The following is a 21,833-nucleotide window of genomic DNA, read 5'->3' as shown; positions in this document are numbered from 1 at the left end:
TTTGCAAAAAACGCCAACCCATGTGGGCTAGCCATCTAAGGGTAGTCAACACAAAATGCAATGGTTAACCCTAGGACACTTAGTCAGGAACTGTACAAATATCAACATTACTATTTTGACACATGCTCATAACAGTTTTAAGGATATATAGCTTCACTTAATCCCGCAGTTTATGAACAAAAGTTAAACAGAGACAAACATATACTACTTATTTGTAATAAATCAGTGAATAACAACCTGGATGAAAATTTTTGGTAACTATGTATATACAACATTGCATTTTGGCCCATACATTGCACCATTCTTTATAAAAAACATCTGAGAACCAGCAGGCACAGCTGGAAAAGATGGGGACTAGATTACCACATGGCACTACAAATATTTTCATCAACAAGGCAAGAATCATTTTACCAAATATAAATGTCACTACATGTCAACATGAAAAAACATTTTTACACAGCGGTTTACTTTTGACCTGTGTATAATTTAAGCTACACAGCAGTTTACTTCTGACCTGTGTATAATTCAAGCTACACAGCAGTTAACTTCTGACCTGTGTGCACTTGTACAAGAATAAATGGTTTATAATCCCGCAGCAGTTTACTTCTGACCTGGTGGATTAAAAACCCCTCACAGGCTTAGAGTTCTTGAAGTACAGCAGTTAAAATCTGACCTGTACTTACTTACTATTCAAACAAAGATAATTATACACTGTATTATGTACAAAAAAACATATTACAAAGCTTTCAAGGCGAACGTACCTACGAATAGCATCTGAGTTCCAGCGACCCATCTTTTGAATACTGTTTTCAGAAAAGCCTAACCTTGCAGCATGTGTAGCTGCTCCTATCCTGAAACTATGGCCTTTGTACAGAGCAGGATTGAGACCAATGAATTGAATTGTATTTTGGAGATGTTTAGCTACAAAGGAATATGGGACTGCCCCCCCCCCCCCCCCCCCAGTGAATTGGTAAAGAGACCCAGTATGATGACCAAACATATTTACATATTCATACAAGGCATTCACGGGGCACATGATGTTGTCTTTTAAGGCCTTCAAGTGGATCTGGAAGAGGTCCTTTGTTTTATTTGTTTTAAAGTGCCTCAACACAATCAAGACTTCAATGGGTGAGTTGTCATCTAAGACAAATGAAATATCTTCTCGTTGAATAACTGTGCTAGATAGACTTTTTGACTTAACCACTACTTCACCTAACCGCAGAAATGCATTGAATGCAAGAAGAAAAACTGACTTTAAAAGAATTCTTTGATGCTGATTCAAAATAGTACACTGAAGCCACTGTATTAACTTGAGTAGAATGGAACCTGTGATGGGTAGTCTCGAATCTTTACAGGGGGGCCGAATGGTGGCAACCTTGCATGACCTTTTTTACCAGAAATGTGTCCGATGGATCGGTCATCCCTAACAATTTATGTACATAGCTAATTGCTGATACATGTGTTGCAATGCTATTTGGAGAATATCCATTGTCAAAAAAGTCAGAAATAAAGTTACATAACATGTGTGTGGGGGGGGGGGAGGGGGAGACAGGCAAGGATTTAAGGGAAGGAAATGTGCCCAATAGCATCTCCCATGATCTTTTGTAGGCTGTGCTTGAACTCTTTGAAAGTGCCTTTGAAAGAAGATTGGAAGCTGATGAATTCAAATGATCAAGCTGACTTGAGGGGTTGGTGTTGGCTGGCGGTTTAAGTGAGGTGCAGACTGGAAAGCTGCCTGAAATTGAAAACGGGAGAGGCGATCAGCAGTGACATTAAATTTTCCTGGAATGTGTTTTGCTCGAAAATGAATGTTGTATTCTAATGTTGCTAACACTAAGCGGCGTACCAATTTCATAATTGTTTTGTCTTTTGAAGTTTGTTTGTTAATGATCTGCACTACTGCCATATTATCAGACATGAATAGGATTCTTTTATTGTTGATTTTGCTCCCCCATATTTCTATGGGTAGTACAATGGGAAATAACTCTTTGACTGCAATTTGACAATCTTTCTGCAAAAAATCCCAGTGAGAAGCAAACCAATCATGACCCAAAATTGCAGCAAAGCCCAATGATCCTGATGCATCTGTATAAAGAGTAAGATGATCTGTGGAAAACCACTATTGAGGAAGAAAAACTGACTTTCCGTTAAAGCAGCTTATGAAAGATAGCCATGTTTCCATATCTGCTTTTGTTTCCCTGGTTAAGTGTATGTGCGATGCAGGTTCAGTTACTACACAAGTCAGATCAATCATACGTCGGAGGAAAGCACCCCCTTGAACCACTACTGAGCAAGCAAAACTGAGTAAACCAATCAGAGATTGTAGTTCACGTAATGTAGTTTGATCTTTTTGTAAAAGTTCTACTAGATGTCTTTTAATCTTGTCAATTTTGTCGACCGGTAGCCGTGCTTCCATTTTGTCTGAGTCAATTTCAATACCATAAATGATAATTTTTGTGGTTGGAGTCTATGTTTTGGACGTTTTGATAGGGACTCCAATGTTTTTGCACAAAAAGAGAAAATTTGTTATTCCTACATTTTGAAGAGTTAGCAGGTGCGATAAAGAAAAGGTCGTCCAGTATATGCGACATTCCCCCTGCCCCACACTTTGATTGTAGTATCCACTGTAAAGCTACACTGAATTTTTCAAATATCTGGCAAGAACTACTTGTCCCTATTGGGAGACATTTGTCAAAGTAATATTGACCTTGCCAAGAAAACCCTAATAAATGATAATCCTCTGGACAAATTGGAATGATTCGGAATGCGTCTTCAATATCAGTTTTTGCCTACTTTTTGCTCTAAATTTATAATCCAGTCAATCGAGTCATAATGAACTTCTGAATTTGCTTTTGGAATATGGGTGTTAACCGAATTTGTTTTTGGATAAGAAAGGTCATGAATGATTCGAAATTTTCCAGGTTCTGATTTTGGTATAACTCCTAGAGGACATGACACAAAGGGATCAAAAGGAGGGTTTGGGAAAGGTCCTGCAATACGCTTGAGCTTAAGGCTCTTTTGTATGTGAGCTTGTATGATCTCTGGGTGATTTTTTGCTGAACTGTGATTTCTTGACAAAGACGCTATGGGAGTGGTTATACATCCCAGGGAAAATCCAGAACTGAATCCTTTTACTAAGTATTCCCTCTATTGATCATCATAACCTACTAAATGGTCATTAAGTTTGTTTGCCTTTACTGAGGTTGGGAGAGGCCTTATCATGTTCGGATTTGTCATTAGATCTGCATTTGCTTTTGGGATGATGACCCCTACATGTTTGACAAATGTGTGTGAATGGACTAGGGGTTGACTTACATTTGTTGCCTTGATTGTAGTCGAAGCAGAATCTGACCCCACTGATTCTCCCCACCTGTTTCCCACGAAAGGGCTGCCCATTAGATTGTTTTGAGGAAATTGCCAAAGATTTCCCACGTAGTTCTTCCACTGGCTTTTGCCAGGGAAGGTCTACAGTCTCCCTTAACTTTCTGAAAGACTCATCATATGATCGCCATGCTGAATCTCTACGAAGCTTTTGTAATTCCCTTATGAATGACATGTACCTAAGCAGGTGGGGAGCCTCAGCAGGTTTCTGTTGTATTATGATGCATGTAAAAATTAGAAATGTGTCTGTCAATTGGTTGATGGACAAAGGTGTTTTTGACTTTTGACTATATTGCAAATTAATTACACCTGGTGTGATCATTAAGGTCACTGGGTCTTCTTCTTGGTGCGTCAAAAGACTACGTAAATCTATGAATTCATTTGACCATATTTTGGACTTAATTTTGCTGGGTACAGTTGCACCAAGAGGAATGCCGTCAGTGATTGAGATGTAATTACTAGTGTTTTTATTGGGAGCTGTGGCTGCTGGCTCACCTTCAAAAATCCTAGAAACTAGTTGTGAGACTGTCCCTGTTGTGTCAGCTTGTGAACCTGATGTAGCAGCTTGTGACTCTGATGAAGCAGTCTGTGACTGCATTGTCCCTGTTGTAGAGGATTGTGCCATTGTCTCTGATGCTGTGGTCTGATCCTAGTTTTCTCGTTCACCAGTAGTCTGTAATGAAATATATGGAGATAACAAACAGTATTCAAGCTCAAAAGTCCATTATACAATACAAAATAGGAGCAGAGCAAACACGGACCTCCAAACATCAGAGGTGGGATCAGGTGCCATGGAGGAGTGAGCATCCCCTGCCGACCGGTCACACCCGCCGTGTGCTCCTTGTCATGATAGGGAAATAACGGAAAAATCCGTCGACAATTCAGTGTGTGAATAATGGCCTAACAACCAGTATGAAAAACGTCAGTCAGCATTTGACTCAATGATAAATTGTAAGTTGCATGGAAGAGTATTCCCTGTATATGTGGTATTAGGAATGGATGACTGACTATGAGGCTACACAGGCTGTGGGTCATTGCTCACTGAAGGTTGAAATTGGTGCATTCCCTGTTGCCTGAGAATTTCTGATGCAAGTTTTTGGTAGTCGATGGCAACTTGATCAGGTTTTGCTACCACAGAAGCTTGATTGGTCTTCCGACGTTTTGCTTGGGTTGTGGAATGCATTTCAACACTCTGGGCGTCTGTCTGTTTTGATGTCTTCCTTCTAGGCATGACTCCTACAGAACAACTATACTGTGTTAAAACTATGTGATATATATAGGCTATCAGATAGTGTGCCTTATTAATGATAAGGCATACAAATATTATTTCTTCTCAGGACTTCACCTCTCATTCTCAGTGTATGTGAAATCCAATATTGATCTCTAATCAAACTTTATATATTTTCTCTACATAAATTTTGTCGAGTTGTCTGCTACTTAAGCTCAAATTGAAGACAAATAACCCATGCACACTACTGTGAGAGCAGGTATGACTACAAAGTTACTACCTGACTGCACAAATAGACTACATATGTTATCAATTACTTGACTCAAATTTATGCACACTAAAGCATGAGACCAGAATTTATGTACACTTTTCTGCCAGGGACTCAACTTGTGCACTCTGTACATAAAAATAAAGGCAATATCAAGTGTGACAACCACCGACGCATACTACTTTTAGTGTATGACTACAATTAATGGATACCACTCTGTGTGTGACTAAACCCACATGTATACCAACTACTTTGCATGTGTTTACAAACTTTGCACGCTACTCTGCATGTGACTACTAATATTTGCACATTACTCAGCGTGTTACAAAATAAAGCACACTATAATGCATGCGAGTAAAAATAATGTACACTACTCTGCGTGTGACTAAAATAATGCACACTACTCTGCGTGTGACTTAAATAATGCACACTACTCTGCGTGTGACTTGAATAATGCACACTACTCTGCGTGTGACTAAAATAATGCACACGACTCAGCGTGTGACTAAAATAATGCACACTACTCTGCGTGCGACTTCTAGTGATGCACACTACTCTGCGTGTGACTGTAAGTGATATAAACTATTGTGTGTGTAACCAGTATTTTGTTTAATATTTATAATAAAATTACTACAAACAGTGACATATAGGCTCTGTTGTGCAATGTTCAATATATTTAATTTTGCAACTCTGTAATGAAGCTTATATGTCTGAATTCTTAAAGTTAAATTACACCTTATTACTTTTATACAAATTTCCTTGTGCAAATGTCCAAGAAATCTATGATGAATACCTATATTCTAACATGTAATAGAGATAAGCTGATCTATAATTAATTTAATTAAAACACTGGCCTATCTGGAATGGTGAAGAACTGCAATGCGAATACTGTGGAGGTATTTTTTCTTGTGTCTGGATTTCCCATCTATGTGCACCTCATCACGACCAAGATAAGATCCGTCCAAAATCCACGATGTTGCCAAAAATAAATGTTCTTTAAGGTAGCAGTCTCTTTCTTCAATTTATTGTTGACACTCACAACGTCTTCATTATAACCTGGTCTGGTCGCCCACGGCTGCCGACGTAACAATTGACCCACTATCACATTTTTAATTCCCACGCCGTCACGTAGAAACTGGACATATGAGAGTATGTCCGTAAACACTTTGTCAGGTTGCCTCCGGCATAAATCGTTGCCGCCCATCTGCAGAATGCACACAGCAGGGGAGGTTTTGGGAAATTAGTGAATTTCGCGCACTGTGCTAAACGTTGAAAAGTCAGTCCACCTCTAGCTTGAAAATCCACCAAATACTGTGATTTGTCTAATTGTAAATTGGCATAATGTCCATTAACCGCGAAAAATTCCCCTAAACGGCGAATGTAAGAGTGTCCGATAATTCGTACATGAATCTTCATACCTTCCTCCATTGTGTTGTGGGCTGTTTGGACGGAGCCTGCCAAATCCTGGAAATTTTCCTTTAAAATTCACCAATATGCACTTACTTCACTATATGGGGATGAACTAATCCAGTCTAAAAACAAAAATTAAAAATGGGTTATATAAACGTAAAATGTTAAATCATTGAATGGTGGTGAAAGCTGGGGAAGGTGGGTGGGTGATTTCTTATGTAAATAAACTGAATGTTTTTGTTTTCTTTCTAAATCAGTCAAGTGACGCTATTCCGAGTCACGTGAAAAATACATGCTTCTGATTGGCTAATATAAAAAGATTTGGCTAATTCCCCGAGAGACGCCAAATGTACATTACATATAACGTGTTTGTGAACTTTAATCTAAGAAAACAATATCTAGTTACCAACAAAAACACGATTACATAAATGCTATTATTTAACAATAATGCTGTATTATGTAATACATGTTGTTCATATACTATTAAGATCCAAATAAATTAAGTAATCGAAATTGAAATCTAAGATAAAAGATAGGATTGTATTATCATCAACTCATGTGATAGAAGATGAAGGAAACAGCATAACATATATCTAAAATTAAAAATTATGAATGTCTCAATGATTTCTGACAAGAAGAACGTACAAACTTTTCACGTGCTGACATCTGGATCTATTACATAAATATAGACATGGAATAAAGGGAAAATATGCAAGCCTTTCGCAAATCATTACAAATCATTGTGATAATTCTTTATCGTCTTTTAACTGTTATCTTTATAACCATTTATCTTGTTTCAATTTTTGTATTTACACTTATGCAAGTAAGAATATTAAAAGCATTAAACTAGTCATGTTACGTAATCATAAAACCGCTTATACAATAAAGGAGGAAAATATTTTAACTGGAATGTAGCATATTTATTTCTTTCGATTAACCATAGGTGGACAACTCCAAAACACAAAATCGATTTCGTTCAATGATGTTATACCCCAAAAACACAAAATTTCTTTTCTCCGATCGATATCAAACTCCAAAATCATTTTTAATATAATTTCTCACTGACAACTTATTTCTAGATACTATATATAATTAAATATCCATGCATCCATTTGGATTATTCAGTGTGAAAATTTTACATACCTCTTATCTTCACTTCTTGTTAAAAAAAAAAAAAAAAAAAAAAAATTTATTCAGGCAAAACAAAGGAAGTAGGATTGCGCAGTATAGTTATTCTTCATAATAATCTTACAAAATTAAACAAAGTACCCTCTCATGCCAAGTTCTTCATGGTACTTCTGTTAGATGCTTGTGATACATTTATTCTAAATTAGCATGAGTAGTCTGACTCTTCCTTTATATCACACAAAGTCATTCCTTAAGTCAAAGTGTGGTATAAAATTCAAATAAAAACGTATCACTTGAACGACAAATGTGATGATGGAGTCTGCACGAAATTTTTCTGAGCAACATTCGGAACGATTACTCCCCAATACGATCGCAATATTAATTGCTGCTGCCTTTGGAATATTCGGAAACTTTCTTGTTATTTTGGTGTACTCTAGATACGTACAGGATAAAACGGCTTCTCGGTTTTTCATTCCAATTCTGGCATTTGTGGATCTTGCAGGATGTATTTCAAATGTGATCCAATATCACATTGACAACACCATGCGTTATCCTAGTGAGATTTTATGTAAAATTTTTAGTTTTTTAATCATTCTGACAGGAGGGATGTCAGCGCACTTAATTTTTGCGATAGCATTACAGAGATATTTAATCATCTGTCGTCCGTTTGGTCCGCAAATGACAACAAAATCATGCAAAATTGCTACCATGATTATATGTCTAATATCGGTTGGGTATTCCGCTCCAATTGTGAAATTCAGCGGTATACATGAACCCTCTTCGGTAACAATGTGTCATTTCGATGATGGAACCAACGGAAACAGTGTAATGATCCCGTATTTTGGAACTTTTCTTATTCTTTCTTTTATAAATATCATCGTTACTTCCGCTCTGTACATTCCTGTAATCAAGACTATCTATAAAACACTGTCACCCCCCAAACGAAATCGAATCAATACTATCCCAGACGACAACACTATTATCTCATCTAAAGAAACACAGGATCTTAGTTCTGAAAATACTGGTATTACAATGGCGGATTTACCACAAAATATTCTGCGAACTCATAATACTGAACCCTCAAACACCTTAACGACCGACGGAAACCGGGAACAAAGAGCGCGGAGGAATATCAGTGTCATGTTTCTCGTCATCATTACTGTCTACGTAGTTTCGTATCTGACGTCACTATTTACGCAAGTCTACACTTTTGTAGACCCCGAAATGGACCTGAGAGGGTTCAAGTTAAATGTGTACGATTTCTGTCTGCGTTTTAACCTTCTGAATCACATTGCTAATCCATATATTTACTGGATTTTTGACAACAAATTCAGAAATGAACTTCGGTTGTTGTGCTGCGAGAAATTTTTCAGAAGATATTCGTTTTCATTGTAAATTTTATGTCCCAGTCTATACATATGAGGAGTTGATAATTTCAAGATTAGTTTTTCCGTATACATCTAATACTACTTTTAAGAATTAAATTCATTCATGATCATTTTGTACTACATGTACACCTTCTATATCCTATGTTTTTATCTGCAATATATATTTCAAAATAAATCAAAACGAAAAACCACGGAAGTCTGGTTTTTATTTGACTTTGACTTGAAGTTTAAGCTTTCTCTGAAAAAAAAAACTCATTCTCAGATCTAGGCAATATCAATTGTTGCACATTTTATTTTTTTTTTTTTCATTCAAGCGGGTGACAGCAAAGTTATAAGTGGACAAGTATGTTTTGTACATAATACATGTAGTAACGCCACCCGTTGAATTCGAAATTTATAAAAGGACAATTATACGTCTAACCAATAGACACTCCCCAAGACTCAATCTGGTTTGATTTTCATTTCAATAAATGTCAGATTCCGATGTCTAAGAAAGGTTCGACTGGGTGAGAAACTCTCGTTACTAGTTAGAATGTGCCCTTAAGCTGAATCCAACATAGAGGCGAGTTGCACGCCTTGTTGCGTGGACCCTGAGGTCCTGTAAAAAATATATAAGCAAGGTTTAACCGAATGCGATGGTGAAAACTCAGATTGCGCACGCGCTAGAATCTAGACTGATCACTCATAAGACACTTCGCTCTTAAGACAAATGCACCCCAACCAGAACTATCCGTTTGGATACCTCGCCATATTAACACAGACAACTCGCCGTAGCTATTTTACTTGATCAAACGTAAAGTTTACATGTCATTTAATCTGAATGAGAACGCTAATTCTGAATCCAGTAGGCATATATAGTGTATAAATCATCACTTATGTACATCTCAATTGATAAAATAAAATATTTTTAGTATATTTACAAATATAGTATCATAATAGTAGAAATATTTATATGTAAGAATTAAGATGTAGAATGTCTATGGTACAATGAATTTATAGAGGATTAAAAAAATAAGTGGGGGTGGAGTTTGAGTTTGGGACAGGATATCCTCATTCCAAAAAAAATCACAATAGTTATTATGAAATGTGCAATTGAAAGCCTCTTTTAATTCTGTGGTTAATTTTTAATGCTACATTACAATGATAGATACCTAGATCAACTTAAGTGCGTGTCTACGAGAAATCCATGCAAAATCCAAATTTTATTATGAAAGGCATTGCGATCATTTTGACTGATTTTATTGTTTCTGATTAGCATCATGTGTCCTCTAATAAATCCCAGTATCAAAACTGTCAGGTACCTTTGGGGGTCCCTATTATAGTCCTATATTCTATTTTTAGCAGTTTTATGAAAATATTTAGAAAAACACCCATAGATTAAGAAAAAAAAATTGCAGGAAAAAAATGCACTTTTATTCAAATGAAAAATATTAAATAAATTTAAAGGAAGTGCTCTAACTAGAAATATTTTATTTTATTTCATTTATCAACACTGATTCTATAAAAGTGGGGTCTAAAATTAGATTAAATCAATGTGTTTAAAATACCACTATATTTAGAATGCTGTAAAAACCCAACAAACGCCTAAAATATTATAAATATCAGTTTAATTGCAAAAATCCTTCAAAATCAATTGATAGTTAAAAGGAATTTGGTTGCAAATGGCATTATGCTAATTTAAAAATAGATTGAAGTTGGCTAAAACTATTAGAAAAATTATCTCCCTCAGGAACTCTCCTTATTTAAAGGAATTAAAAGTATGGTGTCCTAATGGCAGACGAAAAGATGAAGTGTTGATTTGAGGACAATTGTGATTAAAAAAATCTCTAGTTTTGTTAAACGATTGTAAAACAGATTCAGCTGCACATACAAGGTATATTAAATGCAACACATAAGACATTTCTGTCCCTGAAACGCTTCCTATCTTGAACCATCTTGGACTATTTGCAATACTCTACAGGAATATTTTACAAACACCAAGCACATTTAGCAATAGGACCTGTTGCACCATGCCAAAGTACAGAGTTGATGCTTCAAGTTGTCGACAACATTCCAAAGGAAAAGGATCAAGCGGTTTTTTTTTTCATGACAGTTTTGGGACTCCTTGATTTTCCTAGACACCAATTAATGTTTCATATATTTTGCTTTCTTTCAGTTTAGTAGCTTCAAATGTGAGGGGTTTTTTTTTGACAATTTAAAATTAGTTAGAGATCATCTTATTAATAAATATTTTTATAATGTTACTGTCTTTTCTATGTAAAAGTAACATGTACTTGATACATTCAGTAGTTTTTAAATGCATTTGAAGGAACTTAATTGAGCATTGTCAAATACTTCATTTAAATACTGGTTGTGTTTTTATGACTTTATGGTATTAAAAAAAGACATAAACATTCATGTATATAAATTTAAGGCCAAACAAAATCAGCATTTGTATAAAATTTGTTGCATGTTTAAAGACAACTTTTGGAGTGAAGAACTGTATGGAATTTAGGCAACAGTGTGAAAAAGTGGATTGTACTCACTGATGTGTTCACACTTTTGAACACACTCTCTGTTAAACTTGCAATTTTATACATATTTGCAGTTTTTGCAATGTGCATTTTCATGCTAAGGGATCCCGTAAAATGAGCCCCATATCTAAAGCCAATTCATTGCTATAATACATTAAGCATTGTTAAAATCTCTTGATTTTTAGCTCTACTGGTTAGAGACCATGGCCAGAAGAGCTTATCTGATAGTAAGGTGTTGGTCGTCCGTCTGTCTGTAAACAATTTTTCAAAAGCTTCTTCTACAGTTTTAGTCTTATTTCAATATTACTTGGCACACAAGTAGACTACACTGAGATGCTTAATTTTTTTTTATCGGTTTTTAATTTTGATGAACGGTGTTGCCATGGTTACTAAATAGAAATTTCTGTAAAATTCTTTTAAAAGTCTACTCCTCCTACAGTTTTAGTCAGATTTCCACGAAAAGAGACTAAATCAAAGATCATTACTCTATTTTTTGCTGTTGCAAAGTTTCATGTCCAACTGCTACTTATCTCTTCCTTTATTATAAGTACAAACCAGTCGAGCTACAGTCTCGACAAAGACTTCTGGTTAAACAAATATTTAAATCATGCATCTGTGTGACATTCTGGATAAATATAAACTAATTTCAGTCATGGAGATTGAAGGTCATGTGCCTGAATTGATGTAAAGTTCAGAATGTAATCACTCCAGTAGTCCAGTTTGCCTTTCTACCCAGAAATAGGTAATTTTGCTAGGAGGAAAAAAAATCAACTACATGTAATTCAAATGTGCCATCAAATTGCCTGTTATTTTTACTAAAATATCTTTAAACAAAAACTTCTTGATAAAAATATAATCACTGAAGTGTTTCTTGAAATTCTGTACCTGTTTTTCTACAGAATATCCATTAGAATTATTGTGACCTTTCTGCACTCACAGTTTTGCACTTACAAGAGTGAAAACTCCATTAATTTAAATTTGCAACCAAATTCCCATTAAGGGTTTGGTTTTGTGTTCATCCAAGTGAAACTGGTACGAAATAAAAATCTCAATATCTTAATAAATACTTCTTGCTTACTCTTGAAAACTGACCTATGACACCTTCCATGGGAAAGCTGTCTTGATATGTATGCAGTTTGATTGTCACTTGCAGTGTCATGCAGCAATAATTTGCATATTACACTTGCAGGACTGCACAGCTACAGGTCTAACAAAACAATAACATGACATTTGTTGTATATGTGCAGATAGTTGAACGTCATGGGTACAACTATTTGTTTCGTTCCTAACGATTCTGTGCGTACTTTTTCCATAACTGTCTGTTTTTCATCTACTAGGCATGTCCGCCATGCGAAATCTGGGAGCTGCCATTCCGGTATTGAAACCAACTGACTATTTCTGTAATCTGATGTCTCTAGTACCCCGATTACACAAAGCAATTAGAGAGATGTTTCGTAAAACATCTCCAGCTATTAGAATGTTTCGATCTAAATGTTTAATATTGTTTATTATAAAAGAAACATCGATGTTTACGTCATATCAGGGAATGCTCCGTCTTCGATTTTACAATGGACAGATAAATTAATACGCGCCCAGTTTTAGCAGTTCCGACTGAATTTGACGTCTGTTATTTCTTTTGCAGGTAAGGCTATTAATTACCTTTTATCAAATAAGCATATTAATCCTACAAATGTAGGACAATGTCATATAATATTGAAATATATTGCACGAAAATTAAGAACTATAATCACTCAGCGTAGTTTATTTCTGAGGTCTGTCATGCGATATTCGGCTAAAGTGAAAGTACATGTAGGAGCTGGTAAGTTGATTTGTTGTGTTTATTGTGATTTATGAGCCTTATCTCAGAAATACGATATAACTCCTAGTATCAGTAATACATTTTGAGTATGACAACGCCTGCGATCTGATGCACATCAATTTTAACAAGATGCCCAAGGGCCTTAATGGTCACCTGAGTATAATACAACAATTTAGAAGTTAAATACACTGATAGATGAAGCTTTGTTGCCCTAAAGCAAGAGAAGTAGGAAGATCAGGATCAACAAAATAATTAGTCTAGTATTCAGTATCAACTCATAAATTAAGTTCTAATCTGTCCCCCACTTAACACTGTCACCATGCAGACTATTAATAAATTATTAGTGCTTCTGTACTATTTTGAAACCCATATTAAGAACTCTAGCATTGACCTCTCTTATGGTCTTTGAAGAACTTTTAATAAGATAAGTTATTTTTGTCTCATTTTTATTTATCTATTACTTACAGGTCTACCTGATTATTAAAACTAAGAAAATACTTTTTGAATTATATGATAAACATTCTTGCATAATTATCTTATTCTATTAACCTTTCAAATACATTATTTACAGTGATTAATTATCAAAGGTGAACGGAAAAGGGGAATAACTCCTCTCAGTAGAATACAAATTAATAGAGCCTTGCCCAGGACTAGAATGCTTAGACAAATGGTCCAGATATTCAAAAATCTGGTAGAAATACGCTTACTTATATCATTTAAACTTTTACTCAGTTTTCTTCCGATATGCCCAGAAGCAGAGAAGAATTTCACAGGTACAATGCGTTTTCACTACAGATTCAACAAAGCCTTACCCTAACACCAGAACCCAAGACCAAGGGTCAAGAAATTCAACCCCCCTCCTCATTATGCCAGAACCCCTGTCCCTAGGACCACAAGATTTTTAAAAATTCTGTTCGAAGCTCCCATTTTCATCATAGCTAAGCAATTTATTTATCAGCTCATCGCTAAGGAGCAGACAGGATTAATTACTGATTAATTAATAGAATTAATGCTTTTTCACTATATAATCAATAGAACCCCCCCCCCTTTCCTCAAGAACCCCAAAAACTGAGGCCATATATTTAAAAATTTTGGAAGAGGCATCCTTGCCTATCATTATCTTGCACTTAGTTTGTTTAGATAATCTCCAGTAGCAGAGAAGAAGATTTTCAAAGAATCAATGCATTTTCACTATATAATCAATAGAGCCCTGCCCTAACACCAGAACCCCTGACCCTGGGGACATGAAATTCACAATTTTTGAAAAGGCATCCTTATGCATCAAAACCATGCACTTAGTTTGTTTAAATAATCTCCAGTAGCAGAGAAGAAGATTTTCAAATAATTAATGCATTTTCACTATATAATCAATAGAGCCCCGCCCTAACATCAGAACCCCTGACCCTGGGGCCATGAAATTCACAATTTTGGAAGAGGCCCACCTCCTCATCATAACTATGTACTTAGTTTATCACCCTAATGCCCAGGAGCAGAGGAGAAGATTTTCAAAGAATTAACGCATTTTCACTATATAATCAATAGAGCCCCGCCCTAACACCAGAACCCCTGACCCTGCATGGGGCCATGAATTTCACAATTTTGGAAGAGGCACTCTTGCTCTTCATAACTATGTACTTAGTTACTTTATTTAATACCCAGGAGCAGAGAAGAAGATTTTCAATGAAATAATGCACTTTCACTATATGATCTATATAGCCCCACCCTGGGGCCAGAACCCCTGACCCTGGGGCCATGAATTTCACAATTTTGGTAGAGGCATTCTTGCTCATCATAACTATGTACTTAGTTACTTTATTTAATACCCAGGAGCACAGAAGAAGATTTTCAAAGAATTAATGCATTTTCACTATATAATCAATAGAGCCCCGCCCTAACACCAGAACCCCTGACCCTGGGGCCATGAATTTCACAATTTTGGTTGAGGGCTCAATGCTTATTACAATCATGCCAACAGTTTGACTGCTTGATGTCCTGTAGTAAAAAAGATGATTTTTAAAGATTGCATTATTTTTGGTGGTTTTAGCCCAACCCCTAAGGCCCCAGGGGGGGGGGGGCAGGGACCATGAAATTCACAATTTTTGTTCCCCTTTACCCATAGATGCTATATGCCAAATTTGGTTGAAATTGGTTAAGCGGTTTCAGAGAAGAAGCTAAAAATGTTCAAATGTTAACACACGACGCACGATGCACGCCGTCGGACGAGAACGGATAGCAATAGGTCACTTAAGTGACTCAGGTGCACTACAAGGCTAAACGTTATACAAAGGATCTGAGAATTTCCACGTGTTTCTTGCAGACCACAATTTGGTAGCCGGCAATATTTAAGGTTCCTCTAATAAATGTTACTATGTTTCAAAATACTAAAAGTATTAGTCATTGTATAAAAATATAGTTCAGCCAAAAACAGGGTTTCAAATATTATGAGTAAAGAACTAAATTTTGTTTTCATTAATGAGCGATTTTTGTGTAAGATCCTTCATTGAGCCTCAGACACACCAAGTTAAATGTCCAATGATGGCTAAGTGAAGTGGCTCTACGTAGTACACATATATGGTGAATCAGATGTGTTATTTGTAAATCAAAATTTTGATATTCAAATTTTATTGCTTTTTTGTTTTTACTTTTTGTAAAAGAGATGCAAGTATTATTAATTATTTATATAAATAATTTTCACATAAGTTTGTACTATGTATACAAACCATCATTTTGGACTTGGTCCTTCTGATTTGCAGATTAGTGCAGTGTATGTAGTTCTCATGGGGAAAAGTAAATTAAACGATAAAAATTTTCAAGGATGTCAACTTAATTTGCTTATTGCTTGATATGTAAATTGTTCAATGTTCATCAAATGAAGAGTGCAGCAAAATTGAAAAATAGCTTTTTTTTTAAAGATGAAAATTGCATAAAGTATTAATAATTAATATTCTCTGGTTGAAATGGTTAAGATTGAAAACTTGAATTTCTGCAACTGCATTGGTTTAATCAAAAAGTGAGTATAATAAGGGGGTCTTACCTGATCTTAAGTTACCATTAATCATGCTGAATCAAATGCTTAACCAAGCATGTTTATTTTTAATTGAATGTTCATTTTATGACAGTTTTTCATATGCTCAATCAGACTTAGGTTGTTGGTTGCACTTGTAAGGAAGAGAAAAGGTGCTGGGGGTGGGGTGGGGGTAAACCTTGGTATTGATCCATAAATACCATGATATTCTTGTAGAAACCTCTAAGATTTTTCTATAAAATTGAAAACAAAAATGAATGTACATGTAGCCACCACTTTATCTCAAAGGTTATTATTTATTATTATAATTTTTTTTGAGGACCTGCATTTTAATGGTACAGGCAAACGTTGTTATTTCTATCCTGATGGGACCAGTAAAAAAATCAAGAAATCTGGTATAGTTTGACACATTGAGGTTAAAATGCTTAAAGAAAAAAAATGGAAGAGACTTTCAATGAAATATGAAGATAACAAACAATCAAATTCAAATTCACATTTATTGATGTTCGAGAGATTGATGCAAAACTCTATTCTTATAATGTCTCATAGAAAAAAAAATTATCGGACACAGTTTCAAGAAATAAATACCATTCAGTTAAAACACTGACACCCTTCAACATATTCAACAAAGATTAATATTAATATCAAAAATCAAAAGAATTGTTTTGAACTTTTTTCCCAAAATTTATTATAACTATGTTTACCATGTTTACAGAATGCCTTGTTTCACAAAAAAGAACACTGTTCAGATATTTTCTCTGGACTGTCAATTTCTGCATTTCATAATCATGTGATACCTGTGTTGGAGCCCTCCCAAAAACCTCCCCTGTAAGGTAAGTTTTATATCCCAATGAAATGATTCCATAAATTTAATAGACAAGTGTATAAGGGTATAAGGTAGGTGTTATAATCACAGTGAGCTGACTAGTCATTTTCATTTTGTATGATTGGATTCAAATGTTATTCTATGTGTACAGAATGAAAGAATGTACATTTTTTATGATGAGAAATATATATGCAGTTGGATGAAAAGAAAGATCTTGTTTAAGTGAATGTTGTGTATATGTCCATCACATTGTCTCAAGTCCGCCTACAGTGCAGGAAACTAGTTTTGTTACAGCATCGATGCTGATTTGAATGCTTCCTTTGCTTGCTGATTTGAATGCTTCCTCTGCTTGCTGATTTAATGCTAGTAATCCTTATCCTGATGCTGTTTTATAATTAGGTCAATGCTACCGGAAGTAGCATCATGCTACCGGAAGTAGATAATGAATTTCAGCATTGCCATTTAAAGCAATTAAAAGTGCCCTTTACAATTATTTGATCATAATATCTCACTATGTATCAATAATGTGAATACTTTAACCAATATTCTTTCTTTCTTTTTTAATTTTTTACTGAATTAAAACTCATTGATTTTCTGATGCTAGTAGGATAATGCTGATTTTATGTAGGTCAATGCTGGTTTTATCCTTTGCTTGCTGATGCTGATCCTGGTAATGCTGTTTTTTAAATGCTGTTGCTGATGCTAGCTCGATCCTGATGCTACTAATGCTGATGCTGGTTTATTAAAAATTAGTTCCCTGCACTGTACAGCTCTCTCCTACCTGAGGCTGCTTGAGCGAATAAAGTATCGTTATCATGAATAATCAAACCTTATGTGTGATGTCACGTTATAACCAAATAAAAGTAATTGTTTATATTGCAGTTGACTTTAACGATAGAAAAACAAATGTTAGGTAAACAGTGTCTGAAAAAAGAAGTCACATCAGAGGTTATTTTTAGATAATTGAAAACTTTAATCTCTTTTGGAAGGAACTGTTTCTGATCATCTTCTTGTAGCTTACTAACACACATGTCATCATATCAGGTTTTTTAAATTCTGCCATCAAATCCTTACCTTGTCATTTAACCTTCAGATTTTGTACTTGTTTGCTTTATTTAATTATGATTTTATATGCTTGACTCATCTACTTCCCAAGGCAAGATGACATGACCATCACTTGGGTTTACCTTAATTGTTCTTATTTATGGTTGACTTCTTTGTATACAGATTAGACTCATCTATCTCTGTATGGATTAAACTACTCTGATCTACACTAATTGTAAATTAAAATAAGATATATTCAGTGCAACAATCAGTGTTAACTAACATTTACAATGTGACCATCATTGCTGAGGGATGTGTAGCCTTTGACCCTGAAATTTACATGTCTATCTTTGCATACTTTTTACTTAGTCATGATGTAAAATTTAACTTTCAATTCAAGTTCACTCTTTGAGAATGATCAACAGTATTGTTTTTAGTGGTTGATTATAAATTATTTATATTTAATATTTTACAGATTTCAAAGTTAAGGAGATCATTCAAATGACAGAGGTTTTGGTCCATGTTGGTTTGTCTCAACAGTTAATCTTTTGGAAAGCAGTGTTGGAGAAAATATCAGCAACATGTGAAGACTGTGATTTAGTTTCATATGATATGACTAGAGAAAGTTAATATTTTTGATTTCATGGTTGTATGAACAAATGCTTTGAACTTTCCAAAAATCATTGAAAAAGAACATATGATGACCAAACAAAAATACATATTTGAACTTTCCACGAGTTTAAAATGAAGAACATTTTTGGATCTTGATACAGGATTTTATAATAGTGTTTTATCTAATTTATTCATATTGTTTAGTGCATTAAATGCAAAAAAAATGTTTTAAGGTCACTCTTGTGAAACCCATGCTAAGAACACGGGTCTCAAATATCTTAAAGAGTTATATTAGAGTTATATTGTTAGAATTGAAGCTTATTTATAAAATTATACCTTATATCTTTAAAGAAAGTTTCACAAAAATAGTCAAACTTGCATTAATGGTTAACATGTTAAAAGAAATATAATATCCTGGAAGTGATTAAGAATAAAAAAAAAGTTCATTTATCATCCTTTTCTTTTGTTCTTCTTGGTGACTTTTTTTAACAATAATCAAAGACATTTACATTTTAGCTCATCTGAGCAGAGGCTCTATTGAACTTTTCTGATCAAAGAGTCTCCGGTGTCTGTCCATCTGTCATCCATAAAAATTAAACCCTAAAATAGAGGTATCGAAGTTTGACATGGAAATAGATAGGAAAAAATCGTCCTTTAATGAACAACAAGGTAATGATTTACTCATAATGTATGCACGCATCCTCAAGTAGTGAAGATTCAAGTTGGTCAAAATCATTTGCCAGACTTATTATTATAATAAAATTAAAATATTCCCTATTTGTATTTTTTTTTCATTTTTTTTTTTCTTCAAATAAATCTGAGATCAGATTTTATATATAAATTGGTAAATGCATTTATACATGTGAAAAAAAAACTTAAGAAAACATATAAGCCATGTTAGCCATATTGATAATGAAATATCCTCATGTTGTGGAATCAGTTTTGGATTAGACATGGCCTTATGACCCAGGGTGGGGCCACAATATTAGCTCAAATTTGTTTTTATGAGAATTAAGGGGGATAAGAATGTCTTAGAAATCTGAAGAACACCAAGGTGACTCAAGTGAATGTTGTGGGCCAGGCCTCTTATTTAAATTGCACACTTACATTATCCCTGCAGATTTTTGACATCTTATTTGGCATATTTTTAAGGAGAAAATTATTTTTCTAACATTAATTTCCCTGTGTTTTGTACACACCATAGAGTAATATTTTAGATACATCTGGGCTTTCATATAAAGTGCTATTTTTAGATCAACAGTGAGTCTCTTTAATTCTATTTTTAACACATTGCCATGTGGTTGGGACTATTTTCATGGCTAACATTTTCTTGTTTAACTAACAAGTATGCATTTAAAGAAATGTGCCTATTGTAGTGAGTTTACATTTAAATCAAAGGTTCTTCACAAATAGTTGTAGTCACTTAATTGGTTTAACTATTTCATTTTTTTTTTGTTTTGTTTTGTTTTGTTTTTTGTTTTTTTGTTTTTTTTTATTTTTTGGTTCACTACTAAAACCTGTGGCTGCGCAGTCCTGCGGGTGTATTGTGCACTTCATAGCTGCAAACTGCTGCAGGTGTCAATTAAGCTGCATATACCCAGAGATTGTTTTCATTATGAAGATGACATGGACCAGTTTTCAAGTGTTAGCATGGCTTATTTTTTGAGTTATTAAGGTTTTTATTTTTAGTGAGTCTCACTTGGCTGCACACAAAACAAAACCCTTAATACTAAATAAAATATCTAAAAACAATCACTTTAAAAAAAAATTAAATCAATGGAAGCCTTTCTTGGAGTTTTATAGCTGTTTTTCTGCAGACTATTCAAATATCTTTATTCCTTACAATTATCGTGACCTTTTTGCACTCGTAGCTCATCACATTCAAAAAGGTATGTGGAATAAATGCGGTAAATATTTTTTTCAAAAGGTTTAATTCCTTAAATCCATTAATTTTGAAGATATTATGGAGATTTTTCATACACAAACAGAATATGTACAAAAGGTGTTATTTTTCCACGGTGGGTATAGAAATATGCCGACGATAAATTAATTCTCCCTGTATCCATGGTAACAAATGAAATGACGTCACCAAACTTAAGCAGGAAGTAAGTGACCTTGATCTCACTTTGTATGCAAAGTTTCAAGCAATTTTGAAAAACTTGCTTTCATAGCATTCTGCATGGTTTTCTCGTAGTCACGCACTTAAATACTAAGACCATTATATTATTTATTATTACAGGTTAATTTAGCAATTAGAATTTTTAAATCATGATGAAAAATTTGTACATTTCAAGATAGAAAAAATTTATATTTAATCATTCCTATTTCCAATACACCAAGAAACTTTTCTTCGGCTTTCTCTGAGAAACAGATGCATCCACTTATTGTAAACCTTTTTAAAGGACAGCAATTTGTTAGTATGTGAAGGATAACCACACATTTATTTAAAGAAAGAATATTTATACACTACATATCCTTTGTGTCATAAAATATAATAGCTAATTACAAAGTTTAAAAGTAAGTAGTTCATCAGCTTTGACAAACTTAAACATAAATAATTTAATGAATTATCTCATATGCCTCTTTGTTAAAATAATTATTGTAATGAAATTAGAAAATATTAATATAATCAAGCATGTCAAAAAGTCAACTTAAGGTCTAATAAAATTCTCCAAAAGTAACTTCACTCACTGACTGCTCTTGGGCTACTAATTAGCTGGGCACTCTAGACAAAGGAAGTTCAAGGTTTCGACGAGAAAATACTGACCAATGACTATTTTATTTTTTACTCATTTATTTGTTCAAGTTAACAGTAAAGTTGTAATTTTAGAACTCAATTCTAATTTCTTTATTAAACTGCTTAATATTAAAATTAAACATACTAATATTTATTTTATATCAAGTTTATTATTGAAAGGTATTTCATAACTTTCAAAGGCATCTGAAAAGAAAATACTGTTAATTAAAATCTATATAAAATCATCACTATCACACATAATCAACACTGATATTCGTCGACATTTCTTTCCTGTCAAGCACTAAAAGAAATAAAAGTCGGAATAGAAGAAAGGACTGCCTTTATGCTCTTTTTGCTTTTTTTTTCACTTTAAAAATCTTGGTTAAACAATTATGCGATTATCATTGCTTTGTCGAATTTTACTCCCTTGGATGTTACTAATATTTATTTATAA

General features: G+C 34.2%; 2 protein-coding genes and 1 long non-coding RNA gene across 3 annotated transcripts; 2 read left to right on the top strand and 1 right to left on the bottom strand.

Moving 5' to 3' along the window:
* Positions 1–2,801: 2,801 nt before the first annotated feature.
* On the bottom strand, positions 2,802–4,021 carry LOC133180246 (uncharacterized). The gene has a single exon (XM_061314788.1). It carries the CDS (start codon positions 4,004–4,006, stop codon positions 3,179–3,181), a length of 828 nt encoding a protein of 275 aa, XP_061170772.1. The 5' UTR covers positions 4,007–4,021; the 3' UTR covers positions 2,802–3,178.
* Positions 4,022–7,714: 3,693 nt separating this feature from the next.
* On the top strand, positions 7,715–8,946 carry LOC133180479 (oxytocin receptor-like). The gene has a single exon (XM_061314994.1). The coding sequence runs from the start codon at positions 7,725–7,727 to the stop codon at positions 8,808–8,810; it is 1,086 nt and encodes a 361-aa protein (XP_061170978.1). The 5' UTR covers positions 7,715–7,724; the 3' UTR covers positions 8,811–8,946.
* Positions 8,947–12,936: 3,990 nt separating this feature from the next.
* Positions 12,937–18,621, top strand: LOC133180478 (uncharacterized). Its single transcript, XR_009720333.1, has 3 exons — positions 12,937–12,958; positions 16,876–16,993; positions 18,506–18,621. It is a non-coding gene; the product is annotated as an uncharacterized LOC133180478 (long non-coding RNA).
* The last annotated feature ends 3,212 nt before the right edge of the window (positions 18,622–21,833 follow it).

Source organism: Saccostrea echinata, unplaced genomic scaffold, assembly GCF_033153115.1.
Source record: "Saccostrea echinata isolate AGI-Se365-2 ecotype Australia unplaced genomic scaffold, CSIRO_AGI_Sech_v1 ptg000006l, whole genome shotgun sequence".
Taxonomy (NCBI): domain Eukaryota; kingdom Metazoa; phylum Mollusca; class Bivalvia; order Ostreida; family Ostreidae; genus Saccostrea; species Saccostrea echinata.
The sequence above is the reverse complement of the archived record's forward strand: the minus strand, read 5'-3'. Positions and strand labels throughout refer to the sequence as shown.

Excerpts from the sequence above, each read along its gene's own strand:
- LOC133180479 (XM_061314994.1), top strand. The coding sequence starts at position 7,725 with ATGATGGAGTCTGCACGAAATTTTTCTGAGCAACATTCGGAACGATTA.
- LOC133180246 (XM_061314788.1), bottom strand. The coding sequence starts at position 4,006 with ATGGCACAATCCTCTACAACAGGGACAATGCAGTCACAGACTGCTTCA.